Source organism: Diadema antillarum, unplaced genomic scaffold (genome assembly GCF_040938485.1).
Source record: "Diadema antillarum isolate AM-2024a unplaced genomic scaffold, OU_Dant_1.0 scf00000072, whole genome shotgun sequence".
In the NCBI taxonomy this organism is placed as follows: Eukaryota; Metazoa; Echinodermata; class Echinoidea; order Diadematoida; family Diadematidae; genus Diadema; species Diadema antillarum.
The window spans coordinates 1,210,804-1,230,692 of NW_027270961.1; the positions used below are offsets into that span (position 1 = coordinate 1,210,804).

General features: G+C 37.6%; 1 protein-coding gene across 1 annotated transcript; it reads right to left on the minus strand.

Annotated features, from left to right (window-relative positions):
• Window positions 1-2,815: 2,815 nt before the first annotated feature.
• Window positions 2,816-19,639, minus strand: LOC139717218 (actin-related protein 2/3 complex subunit 4). Its single transcript, XM_071628721.1, has 6 exons — window positions 19,565-19,639; window positions 10,085-10,203; window positions 9,252-9,363; window positions 6,392-6,487; window positions 3,714-3,884; window positions 2,816-3,032 (listed from the first exon to the last, which is right to left on the minus strand). The coding sequence occupies exons 1-6, from the start codon at window positions 19,565-19,567 to the stop codon at window positions 3,027-3,029; spliced, it is 507 nt and encodes a 168-aa protein (XP_071484822.1). The 5' UTR covers window positions 19,568-19,639; the 3' UTR covers window positions 2,816-3,026.
• Window positions 19,640-19,889: the final 250 nt, after the last annotated feature.

Consider the following 19,889-nt stretch of genomic DNA (forward strand, 5'->3'; position numbering starts at 1 on the left):
GATATACTGCACTCTTGCCTTCTGGATTTAACTTGCATGCTCTACCTTTAATTCAATCTATGTTCATGGCACCTTTGATCAAGTAGGACCAATAGAAACATATACTATAGTAATATATTTAAATATCTCCACAAACATGACACAGGCTGCCAGTGAATGGAACATGACGAGATCTATAGAAGAGATGAGAAATCATGTCCAGGTTTGCATCTTGGATAACCAACACATTCTCTAGTAGGCACAACCATGCCTACATTTGTAGATTCTTAACTGCCCAGAAGACAAGACTCAAATACAGAGTCTGGAAAAGTGATATACTATGATTCCATTAATCCTACTGCCATCCCCTTTACTCATCTTGTTTTACAGACGTAATAAAGAAACAAATATGCATTTTCAAATACAATTTAGACTAGTAGAAAAATTAGAACTTTGTTAAATTCTACATCAATAAATCATCTCCTGCCCCATTCCCCTTTTTCCTAAAGCGTTGAATTGGGTGGTATTAATGCATCATTACGTAACAGCCCGTGGTTCAGTGCAAATCTGTCGTAGGATGCATGTATAACACTCAAGCAGTACCTAGTACACTGGCTACGATTCTGAAGTATCAATCAATTTAGATTACTACTGAGGTAAGCAACAAATCTTACACTGTGGCATAGTTTGTTAATGACAGCTGAACTTGTCCTAGACCGCCAGTGTTCAGTCATTGTATTGGTCTGCACAGATTTGCATCTACGTCTTGCCTAGCTCAAGTGTGGATGTCTTCCCTAGCTCAGATGTACACTGCACACAAGCTACTAAGGTCCAAACAAGCACATCTTACTGCCCTCCACCCACCAGGCACAGGGACTGAAATGCCTCTGATAACTTACTTCTGGCTCCAACTGATTTTAAGTACAGAAACAATTTGATGTATGCTAGCTATGTACAGAAAAGCAGGTAAAATAAAATATACATCTTGTATTTTTCATATAAGTCTTCATTTATCTCCAAAAGATAAGAATATCTGAAGCATCAGAGTGACTACAACATGTTTAGAAAGCAATGATCCCAATGCACTACACACTCTAGGCTGACTTAAGTCAGATGATGAATGAACTCGAGGAGTGACGAAACACACAGAACAATGTAAAGCTTTTTCTTGCCATTCCTTTACCTCAATGATCAGATATTTCTGCACATATCAGTCCATTAATGTCACAACTCATTTTAATCATAGTATACTACGATGAATCCTAGAGAAGTAACTCATTACATAATCTTTCATTAAAAAAAAGAACAAAAACGTCATTATACAAGCATAATCATGAATGTATGTGATAAGGACAAGACAAAGGACTTTTTATCTTCTCCTCTCATCGTACAATCACTTTAACTAATCCTACAATAGATTTCACTTTAATGGCGGGGATACCTACTTCATGTGCAATTGGGTGTAAGTTACTTTACATAGTCTATGTGGACATATAGGCAAAGGGAATAATAGAAATGAACAGATGAGAATGCAGTACAAGAAAAATGAATGAAATTCTGTCTAAAGTTGGTTACTTAACTCATGGAGCTGATGGCGCTTCACTGCATTCAACATCTACATGTATTACTCTCTGTTACCAACTGAGCATTTAAAATGAGCATAATCTTTCAGAACGAACAACCCTGAAGTTTTTGTCTCACAGACAAGCAAGTCATTGGACAATTCACACCAAAACAAGCCAATCACATCAAAAGGAACCACATTTGAGTTGCAATGTTTTTGGACATGCCAAAAAGTCATATATCCAGACATATCCAAACATTGAAACATCCTCCCTTGTTTTTGTATTTGATTTTCGCCTGTAACAAATGGCAACATTAGACAATTCAAGTAATACTTGTCTAATTGGGATAAATTGACAAATATCAATTACACTTATATATATGAAGATGTTTGTTTCCGGATTGCTGTCCTTCATATATCAATTGTTGAAGTGAACTTCAATTCCGGGAACTGATAAATGTACTATCGACACAGTCTCTAGTGCACATTATTCCTCTATTAGATTAAACACTGCTATGAAATTTAATAGACACATTTAGGAAAGCACTTATTGGCTTAAATAGTCTTGCATTATTCTTGTTCAAGGATAATAATTCAAATCATGTTGTACTAAAACCTATTTGTCTCTATGGCAACAAGCAACAATGCACTGAATGTCCTCAAAATACACAAAATCTTTTTTTTTTTTGATGAAAAATGCAATACATAACCAAGGTTTACATGACTTATCAGATAATGAAAAATATCCATCTTTATCATTGATTTTATTCCTACTTGGTCTTGCAGAGCACTTGCACTGATAAATGACATTCCATGGTTTTTAAATGAAATCACATAACTGAGTACTTCATTAAATCATACTCTTTCTACACTTCTGGCAGAAAAAAAAAATGAGGTGAAATGCATGCCATGCTATGACCATAACTGGTATCACACATGGTGGTGCTATAGAGGTTATTGAGTTTAGAGGACAGGAACAACCAAGAAACATAATTGCAAGTACAACTGGTGTAGTCTAAACTGGTCATTAGGCTGCTCTTTTATGAGTGTGATGTATGAGTGACTGTTTTATTGCTGCCACATGCATAGACTTAGGCACAGTCTGATCATGGCTTACATTTTGAGTGCCCACTGGATTCTTAGCTTTGTCCCAAGATTTTTTTTTTTCTTGCAGCTAATTGAAAACCATGCTACCACAATTACACCTAGCCCTGTTCTGTCATTTTTAACAAACACAAATGACAGCTACTATGACTGAATGTAGACACAACTTATTCTTACATTGAAATTTGACTTGCAGGAGAGGTTAAAGGGCAGAGGTGCCTTTTAGCCTAGTTTGGAAGAGTCAGCTGTATTGATGACAAGGTGTTCCAATTCCATATATGACCATCAGGCCTATCTTATACCGCCAGCTAGGATCAAAGATACTCAACTAGGATGAGGATGGTGTAAAAAAGGACAAAATACTAAGATGTGACGTTCCTCAAAACTGCAGAAAGAGAGAGAGAGAGAGAAAAAGAGTGAAAAATAAAGAGTAATATTGACAGTCATTTTTTTTTCTGTCAATTGCACTTCTGTTCTTAAAAAGACATCAATGAGCTGCACAAATTTAGTTTTATGTATGATCTAGCAATCAAGCTAGGCCATCATTTATAAACAAATAGTTCAAAATGGCCAACACTACAGAAACTGCATTGAAGTGCATCAAAAAATTAACACCTTGACAATGTTCTGCAGTCAAATTTAGTTCCTAAATAACCCTCATGGTGGCAATATCTATTTGCATGTTCAAGTACTCTACAGTATGAGACATTATCAATGAAATGCAAATGGATATAACACATGCTACATGAAACTATCAGTAGTAAACCAAAGAAAGAGGGAAACAACAGGGTAAAATAGGGGAATTCTTGCCCACTATTTCCCTCTTGATCGCCTGAGCACACAAAAAATATTAATTTTCATTCTTTTCTAACCAATTTGTATGTAAAACAACTTTTTCAACAGACCATTTATTTGGGAGTCACCTTCTTTTTTCTTTCTCATGACTGGCCTAGAAAGGCAGATATAGTTTGCATGAAACATTAACACTCAAAGTTACCATTTTATATGAAAAAAGCACATTTACAGTGACTCTGTAAAGAGATAATCAGATGAAGTGAATGCCTACCTTCTTGAGGAACTCCTCGGCACAAATCCTGGCTCGGGCGTTGATGCACAGCTTCATCTCACTGATCTCCTTGTCGATCTCCTCCATGAACTGGATGATGAAGTCCACCAACTTGTGCTTCAACATGGCCTCTGTGTGGAAGTTGGTGATCAGGAAGCTGATGTCGTAACCCTGGAAGAAAGAACAGTTTGAGCAACAATTATACATAATACAGGGGAAACTCGGTATAACGAACACTGCTATAACGAGATATCGGTTATTACGAGGAAATTTTCCCGGTCCCAAATTTCCTTCCACACAAGTCTATGTAAAATGCTACTCTTATAGCGAGATCGGCTATAACGAAATAACGGCTATAACGAGATAAATTTTGTGACTTCCAAACAAAGAAAAACATAGCCAATCAAACCTGTTATAGCGAGGTAAAGCAAAATGTCTTCGGGTAAAGCTTTACTTCGCCTGTGCTATCACCTTCCGAGATTGTAAAGCTTGATGCGCCAAAAACTGCCTTGTACACACATATTATATTCTTCAGTGCACTCCAGCTAGCACCGCATGTTGTACGTGTATGTGTGCGCGCACACTGATACATGCAGAAAATGTGGTGGGACGCCCATATGTATACATGACATCATGACGTTTAGCAGGTGTGAGGCAATCTGATGCTGTGATTAGCTTTCTACGTAGGGAATTCCCCATCTGCACACACACGCAGTCATAATGTACATACAGAATGTGTCACATACACACACAGCACTGCATGCAGACCATATTCCACACACAACACACACTAACCACATACCAATCCACAGACGATCTTGACACAATCGCAAACTATATAAATTTACAAATTCAAACATCTACAATTAATAAGAAACGCATTCTTGATATTGGATTTCATTGGCGAAAAACATCTTCTTACCCATAAAGGTGAGTAATTCCCTCACACACATTATCAAGTTATCAGTATTGATTGAAAGATGATGGGTAGTCCCATATGTGCAAATTAATGTCTTTATGTTATGCTTTCTTTTTATGCCTACTGATATAACGAGATATCGGCTATAACGAGGAAAATGACTCGGTCCCGACCATCTCGTTATATCGAGTTTCCACTGTATATCACTTACAGATGTGCAAAATATAATAATAATAATAATAGTAGTGGCTACTTGTATAGCGCACAGGTCCACTTTTCAGTGCTCATGGCGCTTCTAAAATGAAAAGATATCATATATTTACATGCATATACATATTCAAACATTTCAACAAATAAGAAAATGGTAAACAAAAACAAATATATTCCAAATAGAGAATACAACATATACCAATTAAAAATACAATATTGATCCAATATTAATAACATACAGCAATTACAGTCCTCAGTATGAAAGGAACAGATAAGTTTTAAGTTTGGATTTGAATGACTCTGTAGATGACAGTTCCCTTGACTGAAGAGGTAACTGATTCCACAATTTTGGTCCCATAATGGAAAAAGCACGATCACCATACCCATGTTTTACTCTGGGTGTTTGTGTTTGCATCAAATATAAGATCATTAGTGAGCTGCACGCCCCCAAGAGAAACCTAACATCAAACTCCTTGTTTCATACATTTATTACATGTGTACACCACTTTGTTGCCTTGCCCAGCTGAGGGCTTGCTGGCTCAAAAAAAAAAAAAAAAAAAAAAAAGTGATAATTGCATCATATGAAAGAACTTTCAAAACTCTTTCAATTATGTTATAAATAAAAATGAGATTTTTGTGTGTAATTTCATGCAAAGGTCTTTATGTCGGGCAGGCGACAGCTAACAAAATGCACAAATATGAAGTGCTTTGCTACATACAGGTCTACATAGTCTAAGACCTGAGTCATTCTTATCACTGTCATCATCACTACATCTAATATCATATCAAAGGCTACCAAACTCAATGTCCCTCCAAAAACATACTGACACACAGTGAAAAACATATCTTGAAGACAAAAATCCAGGGCTTGAATTAATTGACGGCCGTCGATGTCTCTTTGCTTGACCGTGATGCCCTCCCCCTCAAAAATAAATTATATTCTCAAGGCCATAACTTTACATGCCCTTTTTTCTCTTGCCCATCATGCCCCATGGCCGTTGTTTCTCTGTCATGTCACGCATACTTAACGACCAATGAATTTATTCAGAGTTTTTTGTACATAAATGCAGTATCGCTTTGTGTGTGTGTTTGTGTGTGTGTGTGTGTGTGTGTGTGTGTGTATGTGTGTGTGTTATATTACAATTCTGGTACCAAAGTGCCTTACATTGCGCAACTTGTCATTTCAGAAAAAAATGGTCTTGGTGCCCTTTTGATCAGAATTGGCTGCCCTTTACAAGTATGCCCTTTTGAATAGCTTTGATGCAGCTTGAAATTTTGGAGTATCGCAGGCCACTTTGCCCCAAGCTGAAAGTGCCCTTTTTAAAATGACCCTGACCTTCAGAAATCTTATTTTGAGCCCTGAAAATCATAAATAAATAACATAATAATAATTAGAATATTGCACATACAATGGAAGTTTACTCAAATTAAAGAAAAAACACATTTTTCAGTAAAGAAGAAACGTAATATTCTCTGAATACAATACATACAAATATTGTAACAACATATTAGATAGCAGCTCTGGCATCATCGATACTGAAATACTGACCTCTACTGGTTTTCTTCTGAGGATGAAGAAGTTTTCTGCCCTGAGCATCATGAAGCGGGTGAATTTGTGACAGAGGATCTTTTCGATTTCATCGGCCTGTTAAAGACAAAGAGTAAGACAATTTGACAGAGAGATTGTATGTATCATGAATTACATAACTAACTGTTGATGTGGCGGATGGAAGAATATACTGAATAAAATCACTAATATTGTTGATCTGGGTGGTGGAAGTATATCATGAATAAAATCTCTACCTGATTACCCGTCTCTAAATGAAGAATCTTCTGAGGTTTTAAAGTCAGATTACGTATTCAATTTCTACATTTTCACAACAACAAAAAAGTCAGACTTGTAATTCATCACAAAGAGACAGAAGCACGCTCTAAGGCAGCAAAACTTACAGAGATAGTGCAACTTATATTGTGTCTTGATTCTCATGAAGAAAATGTGGATCTACAGAAAAAACATATATTTAATGAAATTTGCTGTTTCTGTCCATTCATATCGTAAGAAGTAGTTTTGAGTTTACAAGGAATTTTTATAGGCAAATGTAGTTACACAGAAAACTGCATCTGGCAATGCACAAGCTGATCTTCATGGAAATCTTAAAGGACAAGTCCACCTTCATATACATGTGGTTTGAGTGAATGCAACAAATTAGTAGAACACATCAGTGAAAGTTTGGGGAAAATCTGACAATCAGTTCAAAAGTTATGAACTTCTTAAGTAATTGTGCAGTCACTGCTGGATGAAAAGACTACTACAGTGTATGATGTCACATGCGTACAGCGATATAAGGAAAATAAAAAGAGAATTTCACAAATCTTTACTTTTTGAATAAAGTGCACATTTCTTCGACTTGTTACTGACGTATTTTAAGGGTAATATTATTCCCCCTGTCTTCTGAAAGAGAGAAGTCGAGTATTCTTTTGTTATGAGAGAAAAGTGAAAATATGTTGAATTTTCTTTATTCTTTCTTTATATTGTTGTACACATGTGACATCACAAGCTAAAGTAGTCTTCTCGTCCAGCTGTGACTGAGCAGGAACTTCAAAAATTCATAACTTTTGAACGGATTGTCCGATTTTCCTGAAACTCTCACTGATGTGTTCTACTAATATTGCTGCATTCTCTCAACCCACATGTCTATGAAGGTGAACTTGTCCTTTAATGTATAAAACTGGTGCAGTTTTTAGTTTTCTGTAAAAACTTGCACAGTGCGCAGTTCAGAGCATACTGTAATCTTTACCCCAGACCAGAGATGCCAACTTTTTGACATAGAAAAACAGATGGAATATTCCAAAAATCAGATTTTTGAGAGGAAAATCATATTTTCATGAAATCTTGATACCATCACTAGCCCGTTGGCTCTGGGCAAATGAAATGTCAGAAAAAATGTTTCCTCAGTAAGAACAGGCATGTAAAAATGTTACTACTTCATCAACATTGATGAGAAAATTGTAAAGCATCCGTGCATTTCTCACCCATTTAGGCTCATTATTCAATGCTTTTGTAGGGGTTGCAGGTATTTAGTAGTATATCTTTCTATATGATAACGCTGTTTTCTGCAGTTCTCTGTGGTTGATATTGGCTTCATTTTAAATGTTACTTGAAAGATGAAAAGTCGTACTTTCAGGAGGCAATATTGTATTATCGTATTTCACACTGTTTAACGCACTAAATACTTTAAAATCGAATTGGTTGGCATCTCACTTTGGTTGCCAGACCCACTGGTTAGTCCTCTATAGTCCATGGGCCAGGCCAGATATTGGCAACATCTGAGGTGGCAAAACCTTTTTGGTGTCATTTTGTTTGTCGGGCATAGATATGCTTATCAAGCTATGATAGCATTTTCAAATGAGTAGCTTAGTCATAATAAATGAATTTTTAGCCAGTTTGGTCTCGTTGTTATATCCCTATACTTCTGAATCGAAACTAACCGCTATACAAAGAAGAGCACTGTCTTCTGTATGTTACATAGAGCTGTAAAATGCAGCTCTATGGTATGTTCACAGGTGTTCTAGTGTTAAACGCGGTGCGCTTAGTCTTTATTCAAGGCAGCGAAGGGAATATCCAAAGGTTGTGATGTCCACAGCGCTTAGTCTTTATTCTAGACGGCGAAGGGAATATCCAAAGCGTATAGTGTATATCCTTTTATCTAAAAACAACAACAACAACAACAAAAGCAATTCCTCGTGAATTTTACCGTATTTTTCAATTATTTATCATTTTTAGGCGAAAACGCTACGGTGAAAACGCTAATACCATGCCAATGTCGCTTTATTTCCATCCAACAATATAAGATAATGCAAAAACAATGTACCGGTACACTACGATACATTATAATGAATAATATTGTAAATGAACAAAGTGATTTTTGGTTAAAACTGATGTATTTATTGATAGGGTAGTATAAAAACAGTATAGATAATCCCTTTTATGAGGAACTTTAGATATGATAATGGTACATTGGTCTAGATAAAGACTAAGCGCACCGCGTGACAGCTGTGGACATCATAACCCTTTGGATATTACCTTCGCTGCCTTGAATAAAGACTAAGCGCACCGCGTTTACAACAGAAAACCTGTGGACATACGGAAGACAGTGCTCTTCTTTGTATAGCGGTTAGTTTCGATTCAGAAGTATAGGGATATAAAAACGAGACCAAATTGGTTAAAAAATCATTTATTATGACTAAGCTACTCATTTGGAAATGCTATCATAGCTTGATAAGCATATCTATGCCCGACAAACAAACTGACACCAAAAAGGTTGTGCCACCTCAGGTGGTACCAACAACCCATTTTTCGGGTCTTGGCCCATGGACTATCTAGGGATACCTCTAAGTAAATTACTCACCTGTTTGATAGCGATGCTAATTCTGAGCGAGTTGATGGAGCCCTCTATCAGAACTTTCTCCCTCTCATTTCTACTGATTATCTGTGGTGCCAGTAATAACTCTTTACTACTCCTGTAACATAAAATAGAACAAGTAGAACAAAACAGTGATAATGCTTGTGTCGCAATTTGATCAGGTACGACAATTTGAGACTGGAGTTGGAATCGCAGAATGGAACGGGAGTTACTATCTTCTGGAAGACAGTTTTATTCTCCTTACTGTGAGTATTCTTATCTTAGAATGACAAATAGAAAAATGAAAGATACACAAAAACTATATCCTAAATATCTCTTGTCATCTTGTGAGAGTCATGTTTCTATTGTGCTTTGGAATTGATAGATTCCATCTTATAAAGTTATTTGAACAGCACTGAGACATTGCTTATTTCATGTGCCTGGAAAGTCAGAACCCCACTTAAACATGTTCAGATGGTCACAAAGTTGAAATATAACTCGATTCTCTGCAGCAAACAAAATACACGTTGGCCCTTGATCATGTCATGATTTTTATGACAACACCATCAACTAACACACTACCATGAATATTAGGTCAATTTGCTTCCCTACAGTTAGTTGGTTATCTCATTGCTTTGATATCTGCAAGATAATAAATTATAAGGAATGAACTTTGCTCCCTTATGGTCCAATGAGTGAATGCTGAAGCTAGCTTCTTCCCATGGAAGGTAAGCCATGATTTATCCTCATACTACTTTCACTCTCTCTGCACACTGAATTCTGGAAAAGTCTTTCCTCCTGACTCTGGCTAGCTCCCAGTCTCTACTCCTACAGCTCACCTTACTTCAACTTCTGGCTTGTTGTGTCTTTCTACAACCTGGGAGGAGAAATTCTCCAGGCACATAGCAGCGGTCAAGGTTGACCTCACAGCATTCAGGTATGGTCTCAGAGTTGCAGCCTGGTGATTGAAACAGACATAATATTCAGTAAACAACAAGGAGTAAAGAGCACCACACCAATGAAACATTTCAAACAGATGCAAATAAACATTGATGAGACCCCTTATACAAAGCCACAAACAGGTAGATCACAGCTTTAAATTTCAAAGTTTGGGTCTTTCATATGCCAAGGCCTGCTAACCTTGCAGATGCAATGTAAAATAGATAAAAAAACAACAACAAAACAAAACAATAGTCATTTGTTGAAGGCAAAATCACACTTAGGTTAGAATATGAGAAAACTGCTGAATCATACTTAGCATGCTAAATCAAATATTAGAAATGTACTATTGAGTAATTGGCAGCTCCGATGCTTTTGAAAATAAACTTAAATCCCTGAACATTGTAAATGCCATTAACTGCCATCAGAGAACAGTTGGTAGATAAGAGTGGCATCACACTGGATGTCATGACAGCAAAGTCAAACTTTCTACTTGAAGCAAATAAAGTTTAAAGCATGGCACAGCAAGGTAGGTGCCATTTAAGAAACAACTGCAAAAATATTCACAAGTACTAAATACAACATCCTTCAAAATAAGCCCCCCCCCCCAAAAAAAAAAAAAACAACAACAAAAAAAACAAAAAAAAAAACAAAAAAACACACACACACACAAACAACAACAACAAATTTGTTGTATTGGCATATCGTATACACCAAATATTTCGGAAGGCTTTTATTTTCGGGAATTTCGCAAGTCAGATACTATTCATGAATTCAAAAGCCCATAAAATACAAACTCTAATCCCGATATGAATATGACATGCATGCATAAATTTCTGTTTGGTACAGTGCTCCACAATCGCGAACTTAACCACCCCCAAAATTGTCGAGAAGTTCAGATTTGCAAAAAATTAGACTCGTTTTATATGGCATATACAGTAACCTGTCCAACCCTGAAAACAAGCTCCCCAATTTTTTGTTAATTTGTTTATTAACTTGTTATTGATGTCATATATGATTGTGCTGCCTTTACAATGGCAATTGAGTTTCCTGTGCAGAAAACCCATAGTGTTGCAGACAGAGTATCTTTTCCCCGTCTTACCCCGTTAAAGACGAGTCCCGAGAATACTCGGGCAGGTGTCTATGGGAAATGTTATAGCAAAATCAGTCCGTCCTCAAAGGGTTAAAATATGTGCTTTGAGGGTTTCGCTGAGGTGTTTATCTTCTCTCTTTTTTATTTTTTCCCCCGCAAATATGCCCATTGCTGCTTGTTTGGGCAATATCTGTGTCCATATTACCGCAAATCTCATTCCACCAGGAAACCCTTGCAAAGTGCATGCATGCTCCATGAAAAATAATAATAATTCACACACAAAACCCCCCAGAAAACTGGCCATAACCTTTATACATGTTACCCGTTTTTCAGTGACTCGTTACTCTTATACATTTGTATAAATGCATGTTTTTTTGTTTTTTTTTGTTTTTTTTTTGTTTTTTGCCTAATGTAGTTAAATCATTGTTATCATACATTAAACCATTACTTGGTAATATACTTCAAGCACTAAACATGCACCTGACAGCAATTGAAGATTCTTATTAGGTTGACTGATCATGAAATAAGGGAAGGCAAAACATGGCTGATCTGTAGTATGACACTCACTTCCTCCTACGGAGTCATTTATGACACCATAGACTATGAGGAACACCTTCTACAGTATAGCCTCACAGCGTTGGTAACACTGTGCGTGAAACGGAACACAGTGAGACGAACACATGTGGGCCAGATTTATCTCCCTATTTCCTTCTTACCACTTACATTAAGGAAACTATCCAAGCTTCACTTGTACACTGCACTGTCAATTCACACTTGTCTGCTGGTATCTAAACTTCCTCTTCATCTTACAATAAAATCTGCTCAAACCCATTTTCTTTACATGTGATTTGAAATCCCTCTCTATTTATCTCTATTATCTCTGTTTTTCCTCTTTTTTTCATAGCAAATAAAAGTATGTTAGATTGTTTCCTTTTCTGTTCTTGCTAATCTCCTGATGTAATTCTTTCCAGTATATAGATCTCTGTATTCCATTCCCTACACCAGGGCTTTGGTCCTTCATTCTTTCTCTTTCTCTCTCTTGCATATCTAAAAAGTGAATATAATCAATTTTTTCACAAACATGAACATATGTACACTCATGAACACAATTATCCACATAAAAAGAGGTACCCTGCACACAAAAACGAAACACACAGCAGAAAAGAGACACTATGAATAGGCAATTCCAGCAAGCTAACCATTTTAATTGTATGAAGGACAGTGTGCAATTATCTATTACGGATTGTCACCAAATGAGGGCTGCTCTACAAATCTTTATATTAATATGCTTCCTGTTCAGACGAAACCACGTATAAAGAATCATCGTATAGCCAACAGATTATTCAGACGATAATCTCAACTATTCTGGAAAATGTTGTATTAGACGTGCAGTTTCCCACTGTGCGTGTTGTTATGACGTCGCCGCTAGTGAGAGGAGTAGGTCACCTTTTGTGCGCGCTCACATCAAGCCCCGCCTAGTTATACCATTCTATGGTTGCCATACAATTAGACGTACATCTGTACAAGGAATGCCGACTCATTATCGAGTTCGAGTTTGAAACGATGCTCTGACTGTTGTTTCGTTATACGTCGTTTCGTTATACTTCGTTTTGCAAAATACATCCGTTTCGTTAGTCAGCGTTCAGACGTATAAATTCATTGAATAGCTATACCCCTTTAGTAATAATTCTTTGCATCTGAACACCCTGTTAGTGTGAACACATCAAAGATGAGACCCATCAAGATGTGCTGGGGGGAAGTGCCTGGAATGAGTAAGCCAGTCTTTATAAATATGTTTCAATGCCATATGGCAGTCTATGGCGTGAACTAATACAGTAGCTCCTGCTTTAAGGTGGCTTCTGCATGTACACGGACTGTACCTGATGTGCAATACATGTACTTTGAGTTGGATGTGTACACTATTATGTACAATATATTGCAAAATGTCAACAACAAAAAAAAAATCAAAGAAAGGAAAGGAGGGGGTAGCGGTATAAACTAATACCAACTTGTAAGATATCATAGATATCATATCAAGTGTCTATCAAAAAAATTAGCATGCAAATTGGGATTTAGTGTTTGCGAGTACATGCTAGTCCCTCCTTGGTTTCACTGCAAGTACAATTTGTACTGTATGGCCCGAATTCACAAAGGTGGTACAATCTTGTCTATGGTTTAAAGGAATCATATAGTTTTGGTGGAGACGTAACTTCAGGTTTCTAACATTTTTGGGTGAGATAATGAGAAACCTCTTATGAAATATGAAATAGCATGAAATTCCAAGAGGAATAAACGTTTATTTGATGAAAATTGATTATGAAATGGCTGAGATAGCCACAACAGAGAAATCCTAATAAAAGGTGGGACCCACCTTTTATAATGATCGCTTTGTTTTACTTTGTTTTTGGATGTCTCAGCCATTCCAAAACCGATTTTCATTATATAAACTTTGAATTCCTCTTAGAATGGTATGCTCTGTACTATTTTATGTGGTTTCTTGGTATCCTACAAAAAGTTGAAAGCCCAATCCTCAGCTCCATCAATACTATACCATCCCTTTAAACCATGGACAAGATTGTACCACCTTGGTGAATTCGGGCCAAAGTGTATATTTCTTGTACCAAATGGAGGCCTATTGGAAGGGAGTATGTGAGTGGCAGACTACCATGAATCTGTATGTAGATGCGATATTGCAGTGTTTTTGTGTTCATAAACTTCAAGAGTCAACCACTATTCAGGAAAATATTGCCTCCTGTAACAAACATACAGTACTTTATGCATTGTACATCTTCAAGGTGGGAAATTGCTCACTTTTCTCTCAAAAAGTGATACTTCTCAATCTGTCAATGTGGTTACCAATCCGAAATTCAACCATTTGCCAATTTCTCTTACAAGTTCTTTTGAAATATACTTGTAAGATATTGTATAATACAGTAAGAGAATGTGACACACATTTTTACACCTTAATATTGTAGGAGTACATAGCCAGAACATACAGTACATACAATGTACACCGTGTATGTGCAATCACTAGCTAAACAATGTCAACTCTCAGTTGAATTTCATTGTCTATTTGCATCACATTTTGCTTTGAATCACACACTGACCCTTTGAAGAAGAGCTGCAGCAAACAAATCTTTGATATATCAATATTTTTTAAAAGGTACACCAAAAATTTGATGCAATGCAGACTTCTATGCTTGAAGCCCCCAAATTTGATGCTTACTATTATATATTTTTTTTTTTTTTCAGTGAATTGAGTGGGGGAACCAGCTGAGAATATGCTACGATGCAGCATCAGATTCCATTACAAATTAAACCACTTTCATAGTACATTGATCATCACTTAATTGGGAGGGGTTGGGAGACAAGCTTTTCTCCCGTTTATGCAGTGCTCCCATTTAAGCGGTGGCTGGTATTGGCCTGTGCAAACCACACAACACAAAGCCAAGTATGTGGGCATTGCGTTAAACCATGCACAGTTATTAAACCCCCTTATAACCGCAGCAACAAGTACACATGCGCTACAACACTTTAAGACACATAAGGTTGACAAAAAAGACACAGCAGTCTCATAATCTTGGCAAATGTATCATCGGAACAAACCTGCATTCATTTGATCCATAAAATAACCCTTAGAAGAGTTCACAGTACATATCATGCCTCGCAGCACTGCTAACTTTAACATGGCAACAACATGCACATTACAACGACACTGATTGTGACAAACATTTTCTCATATTCATGCCTCCTTCATACTGTCTGTCACACACATAAACACACACACTACATGCAAAAATGGGGAGACTAAGGGTTGCACATGGCGAAGGCAACTCTCCATATTTTACTGAAGGTTTGGGAAGTGCATGAGCAGAAGTTGATAATGCTGGACATGACCACCTGCACTACATCCTAATGCCTAATGGCAAATGTGGCCCGCTACAACAAAAGGATCCGAAAGTCGGGTGCGGACAATTTTCTGAAAATGGCATGATATTATTTCCATACTCTTCTACTTTAATTTCATATACAGCACAACTCATAAAAGTACTGTAAAATGAGAAATTTTCGCGTGCATTCTAATTTCGCGAATTTCGCGAGCGCCAAAATTCGCGAAATTAAAATGCACGCGAAAGTTTTTGTCTACACTACATGCATTGAACGCCAGTGGCAATTCGCGAAAATTTCATGCCGCGAAAAAGGCTGTCAGCTCCAATTCGCGAATGTATCATGTTTTACAGTACTCGGTTGCGGAGATATCGATGATTTTATCAGCGCATGTCAAATGGTTGAGGAAATCAGAGTTTCGAGAAAAATGCCTTCAAAGTCGTCCTTCCGATGCTATCATGGTCATGGGAAGGCGAGACAGTTTTCACCGCTTGACAATATAGAAGGCACGCTCCTAGCGACCTCCGCCATGTTCAGTCAAGCTTAGCGCCAGTGGTCTACGCACGACCAATCGGTAATCAGGATGCCATGCACTGACCAATAAGATCAGTCCCTCGTTGCTAGGGGTGGGGTCTAGCTGCGGCGCTAAATCCAAATCTTCGGACACGTTTCTCTTACATTGAAAGATGGAAGATCATGGCCAAGAGAAATGCTAATTTCTTGCCTTTCCTTTGATCATTTAGCTTCGAAATTTCGGCAGATGATGGACAAAACATTAGACTACAAAATTATGCCAAAAACAGAAATCCGATTGTTTTGACCAATTTTGATGATGTGACTTCAAACTCGATTTTCTCAGCTCGGCCGTCAGCGACTTTAGGATCCTTTTGTTGTAGCGGGTCACAAATGTTTTAAACTGTGCAATTAGCATACTCTACAGTTGTATCTGGAATTGGTTAGAAAATAACCCTTCTGGTGAGGAAATGAAATCCCTGCTATCATTTCTAAGGATTTACTTATCATTTTTAGACATTAAGTATGCATGTTTCAGCCAGAATTTGTCCCTGTAAAGTGGTGGAAATAACAAGTGAAAAATGTATCACACCAAGTTTTGTTGCACTTAAGCAACGGGGTGAGCACTGTATTGTGTAGATATTACTGACTCTATCAAGTCTCCCCTGGCAATTTAAAAGGTTGTAAGGGGATGGTGGATTGACTATATCACTGTATGATTCAGATTATGATACAAATAAGGACAGATCATGGGTTACTGTACACACTTTGATCGAAGGAAAGAGTGTGAGATTTCATACAAATCACACAGTCACAGAGGGTCTAACGAAGTTAACAAACTGGTCAACTTACTTTCATGTCAAACTATATTGTCTTTGTCTTTACAGTAGGTATCTACATATCTTCAAACTCAAGTCAGTCAGAAGACAGACTTGAATCTATTAAAACTTATTGTTCTTGCAAGAAGCAGGAGAGGGGGGAAAATGCTCCCCCCTCCAAATAGGGCCAAATTTGTTTGCTTTCCATGTCAGCATGAGACAGATAGTGGCGCTAGTGTACTTTTGCACCTCCTCGTCAAAATGATTTCAAAACATGCACAAACTCACCCTAGTTATTCAGTACGGTAACCTATTTGCGCCTGAGTCTCCAAAGTCGAATAGAAGTTAAGTTTGAATACTTTTACAAGTGTCAGAAAATGTTGATCGCTTTAATATGCTGCTCGTTACACAAGCGATCAGCAAAGTACGAATATCTTCAGTGCATGCAGTAAGAGGTGATCGTTTGATCTGAATGTAGTGATCACAGCAGCTTTTTCTATGGTGTCTTTGAAAAGCTAAAATTTGTAAAATATTTCCCTTTTCCTCACGCAAGTCTCGCAGTAGCAGTTTTAGCTTCTATACAATTTGCAGTTGAACGTGTGTGTGTGTGTGTGTGTGCGTGCAGCCCTTCATATCTTTCTCTTTCATTTTCAGGTACGCGTATTCCTAACTTTCCCTTTCCTTCCTATTATTAAATCATTTCTTAGTGGGTTTCCTCTTGTCTAACTTTCTCAATTTCCTATTCAGTCTTACTTTCTGCCTACCAGACCATCTAGTTGTTTGGGGTTTTTTTTAATTCCTTCACGAGTTATCTATCCTTCCATCTACCTTTCTTTCCTCTCCAATATCTTTTTTCTATGTTTTGTTCTGATGTATCCGTTTCTTAATTTCCTTTTCAACCTGTTTAATTCTTTCTTTCCTTCCAATTCATCTTTGCTTTCATCTGGTTTTGATTCATCTCTCATTCTATCATTCGAACTCTAGTGCTTTTTTTTTCAATCTTTCATTCTTCTATGCTTTCCACTTTTCTTTTCAAACATGTCCATCTCTCCCTTGCCTTCCTTCATCACGCAAATTTCTCTCCTTTCTTTCCTTCCATTATCTTTTGTTTTATTTTAAGTGTGTTTTCTATTTTGCAAACCTTTTGTTTCATAATTTCCAATTTTACCTTCTTTTTTTTTGTATCTTTTCATTCATTTCCTCTCCCTCTTTTCCTTCCCTTTCTCTTTATATTGTGTCACCCTTGTCTTCCAACCACATTTTCACAATCTTCTTTCATTCCCACACACACCCTCAGGCCTCACACACACATCCACATACACACACATACATACACAACATGAACAACAACCCCAAATCTCAATCAATCGCTACTGCAAGACAAAATGAGGGAAAGGCGGAAAAAAAGTTTATCTTTGTAACTTAGATAACATACAAGAACCTGCTGTGATCGCTTTGACAGAGATCGCTACATTCAGATCGTTGTGCTCACTGCCGTGCCATGAACATGTTTTGTATACCACGCTGCGCCATCTGCTCCTGTGCAACGCAGTTATCGCAGAGCGAACTAGGCTAGCTGCGATAGACATATTCCAACAGGTGTAAAAGTGTCAAACAGAAAAAAATTCATTTCTTCTGGACTTGGGTTTTACTCAATTATGTAAATATTCATGGCTGTTTGATATTTAGAGCGAGTTTGATATGCATGCATTTCGCCTGTTTGAAGATCACTTCAATTGAAGTACAAGTACACTAGTATTAAACAAAGAATCAAATACCTCCTAGCCATATCTAGAGTCTATGTACTATTACTATTCTCAATCAGCTCATCAACATACATTATTGACATGTCATATACTATGAATATTTTGTCATTAGCTATTATAGAATGGGTAGCGAGAATCCTGCGATCTAATTGGTCGAGAGCTATGTGTTGATTTTTACTGGCCGCACGCTACGTACGCTGAGTCACAGTGGTAAACATATTATCGCGCACTTGTAGCAAGAGTACGCTTACTTGTAACAAAGGTTTGCGCACTAAGCAAGCGTTCGCGCACTTAGGTTGGCCATGCGTCCAGTAAAAACTGATGCATGCTTGTTTACGGCAAGCCAAAAGGAAATGCATCCAGTAATTTTGTCATCGGGTAACACGATAGAAAAATGGGTTTTTGACAAGAAAATTACCCATTCTATAAATCAGATGACGCACATGTCTTTTCGTGCGTCTGTCGGAATATAGTGTGCATGCGGTAACTATGGAATTTAGCCTAAACCCACTCGGCTTCGCCTCGTGGGTTAAGCATTCCATAGTTACCTTATGCACACAATTCCGACTGACGCACTCAGACCTGTGCGTCATTTGTATACTGTACTGAGCCACTGGCTCTGCACATAATCAGAGCCTAGTATAGTGAGCCTCTGAATGTACAAAAAAAGTTAATACATAATCTAAAAAGTAAGAACGTAGATCTACAAGAATACAAATGTATCTGTATAGCAGTATCTTGGTATGGCCACAATTTGCACAAGGTAGACTTTAGGAGCATGTTAACACAGTCACAAACACTCAATACCCATATCAATATTATCATATTCATAAGCATGACATGAATGTTGTTTGAAGAGTTTGAAAGCAAATCTCAATTGTTGTCACAGCTTGTGAGTTTGACTAGACAACAGCTCTGCTGAAAGGAGTGTCAGCAGTATTTCCAGTACTCTACAAGGACCAAGAAAGCAAGTTGTGTGTCAATATTATCATACCGGAAGTTCCTACAGGCTATACAAGCAGTGTAAATGCACGTACGTTTGTATACTACGCCGTCGTTGCCGCTCTAACCTGCGGCGTGCACTAGGCCAAGATACTGTTCTCTTGCCTTGCTTCGCGCGGGTACATGTGTGCGGAGAGACCAACAAGGCAGACAGCTCTTTCCGCGTTACTAAAAGGTCCTTGCTTTTGGGGTACTCAAAGAGGCAGAACCAGTTACTGTAAATTTCAAATCGTATGACTTCATGCGATTTCACCGAGTTTACAAATATGCAATTAATGCTCAATAAGACACAAAACTTACCATTTTGGAGTATACTTCCTATGTATTTCGCCGAAGGAAACGCCCGGCCTCCAACACGGTAGCATAGAGAACACATAAAATCGTATTGGCTGTAATTGAACAAGTGAGGGCGCTAAAGTTAATGACACGATCACACCAGAGCCGTACAAATTTACTGAATACTTTACATGTACTGAGTAACGATGTACATATTGCGCCCCCCCCCCCCCACCCCCACCGCCGCCGCCACCGCTGCCACCACCTCATGCACCACCACAAGGAGGGACGAGCAGAACGTTTGTTGTTGTTGTCGTTGTTTTTTGTTTTTGATTTATTTTCTTTTTCA